Below are 2,023 nucleotides of genomic sequence, written 5' to 3'. Positions count from 1 at the left end.
CGCATGTCCCTGATATATATATATATATATATATACACACACACATTTATTTAAACCAGATGTTGAATCAGAAAACGAATCAAATATAAAGCTTGAGTTTAATCTGTGATCCGTCTTCACTGTTTACATGTTGAAAAAATCTCATCACTCCAATCGGCTGCAGCATCATCATGACTGATGAACAATGAGGGGGAGTGTCGACCGTTAAAACACTTCCCGGAAGTCTGTTCTCATGGCTCCTCAGAGATCCCTCCTCGATCCTCGCTCCTCAGAGCAGAAACAAGAGCTTTGGGACGGCCAAATGATATGGCGGCGCAGAACAACTTCCGGTTCGAGCGGTGATCGATGAGCGAGGAAATGACAAATAAGAGACTTGGGATGTACCCCTAGTCGCTGGCGCGAGAGGGCCAACTCCATGGCAACAGTCCACCAACAACACTTTTGAGACAGGCTAATATGGCGGAGCCCAGGATGGAAAAACTCAAAGTGTCACCTCACGTTAGAAGAGTTTTTATCAACAACATAGACTCGTACGCGTCCAAATGTATTGCTCAGGTGAATATATTCAATGTGGAGTTAGTCAAGCTGGGAACGTTATCTAGCGTTACATCTAACGCAGCTAATTCAGCAGTTAACGCTAACTTTAACATGGTGTGTAGCCATGTAATTGACGTAGCACACACGTTTGTGGACAACTTTGGCCAGCAGCACTGATTAGTTCACGTATTTGTCTTTCTCTGCAGTGTTTGTCTGAACATGTGGCCGGACAGACGGAGACTGAGGAAGAGGAGAGGGTGAAAACGCGAGCTTTTCACGTTGTAGGAACTGTTTCTGGCAAATATGACGTGGACATTCCATATGTCCTGGAGGAGTATTTAGTAAGTAACAGTTAGGCCTGTCCCTTCTTATAAACTGTGTAAGTCTGTCCACTAGTCACTGCCAATCAGTATTATTGATGATAGAAGTAATAATATGTCATTTTGAAACACAGGGGCGCACAGCGAGATGCAGAACGAAAAACATGACAAAACAGTAGTGCCTTCCTCTAGTGCGTGTTTTTGAATGGGCATCAGGAGGAATGTAAACAACAACTAGAAAATGCATTTCCTGCTGAAAATGCGTTGGAATGCTGAAAGCTGAAATAAATTGCAAAAACATTGCTGAAAATAGATATCCAATTTAAAAAATTGCAAAAAGCTTAATAATTCAAAAGGTTTAAAGATTACTAATATGAAAAGTCATATCACCTCTCTCCTGAAAGAGCTGAACATTTAGATATTCGAACGGTTTCTGTGGCTTAAAAAATTTCATCAGTAGTGATATTTGTAGTAGTAGAAGTTGTAGTTGTAGTAGAAGTATTATTAGTAGTAGAAGTATTAGTAGCATTAGAATAAGTACTAGTAGTAGAAGTAGTGATATTTGTAGTAGTAGTAGTAGTAGTAGAAGTTGTAGTTGTAGTAAAAGTAGTGATATTTGTAGTAGTAGTAGTAGTAGTAATTAGAAGAAGTAGTAGAAGTTGTAGTATTAGTAGTCGTAGTAATAGCTGTAGTATTTAATATAACAGTAGTAGTAGTAGAAGAAGAAGTAGTAGTAGTAGTAATAGTAATGGTAGTAGAAGAAGTAGCAGTAGTAGTCATACTAGTAGCAGTCATACTGATAGCTGTAGTAATATTACTACTGGTAGTAGCATGAATAGCAGTAGTAGTAGTAGCAGTTGTAGTATAAGTAGTAGTAGTAGTAATAGCAGTAGTAGTAGTAATAATATTGATGGTAGCAGTAATAGCAGTAGCAGCAGTAGTAGTAATAGTAATAGTAGCAACAGCCAAAGTTCTAGTAGAAGTAGTAGTAGTAGCAGTAGTAGTAGTAGTAATACTATATTAGCAGCAGCAGTAGTAGTAGTTGTCGCAGTATTAGTAAGAGCATTCATTTTTTCAACAAAAAAACCTAATTTTGAGCTTAATGTTTAAAAACAGTTAATCCATGGGGCTTTTATTTTGAAAGGGTGGGGCTGGGTGGGGGGGGG

The 2,023-nt window shown here is 38.7% G+C and overlaps 1 protein-coding gene across 4 annotated transcripts in view; it reads left to right on the top strand.

The window, feature by feature from the left end:
* Positions 1-323: 323 nt before the first annotated feature.
* ak7b (adenylate kinase 7b) overlaps positions 324-2,023 on the top strand; it is a 15,075-nt gene continuing 13,375 nt past the window's right edge. For all 4 annotated transcript variants that reach the window (XM_031872853.1, XM_031872852.1, XM_031872851.1 and 1 more), the window contains exons 1-2: positions 324-555; positions 744-878. In XM_031872853.1, coding sequence (XP_031728713.1) covers positions 457-555; positions 744-878 — 234 coding nt within the window. In that variant the 5' untranslated portion in view covers positions 324-456. The remainder of the gene's footprint in view (positions 556-743; positions 879-2,023) is intronic.

The sequence above is a fragment of the Anarrhichthys ocellatus genome, unplaced genomic scaffold (genome assembly GCF_004355925.1).
Source record: "Anarrhichthys ocellatus isolate YVR2014 unplaced genomic scaffold, GSC_Weel_1.0 scaffold66, whole genome shotgun sequence".
Taxonomy (NCBI): domain Eukaryota; kingdom Metazoa; phylum Chordata; class Actinopteri; order Perciformes; family Anarhichadidae; genus Anarrhichthys; species Anarrhichthys ocellatus.
The sequence above is the reverse complement of the archived record's forward strand: the minus strand, read 5'-3'. Positions and strand labels throughout refer to the sequence as shown.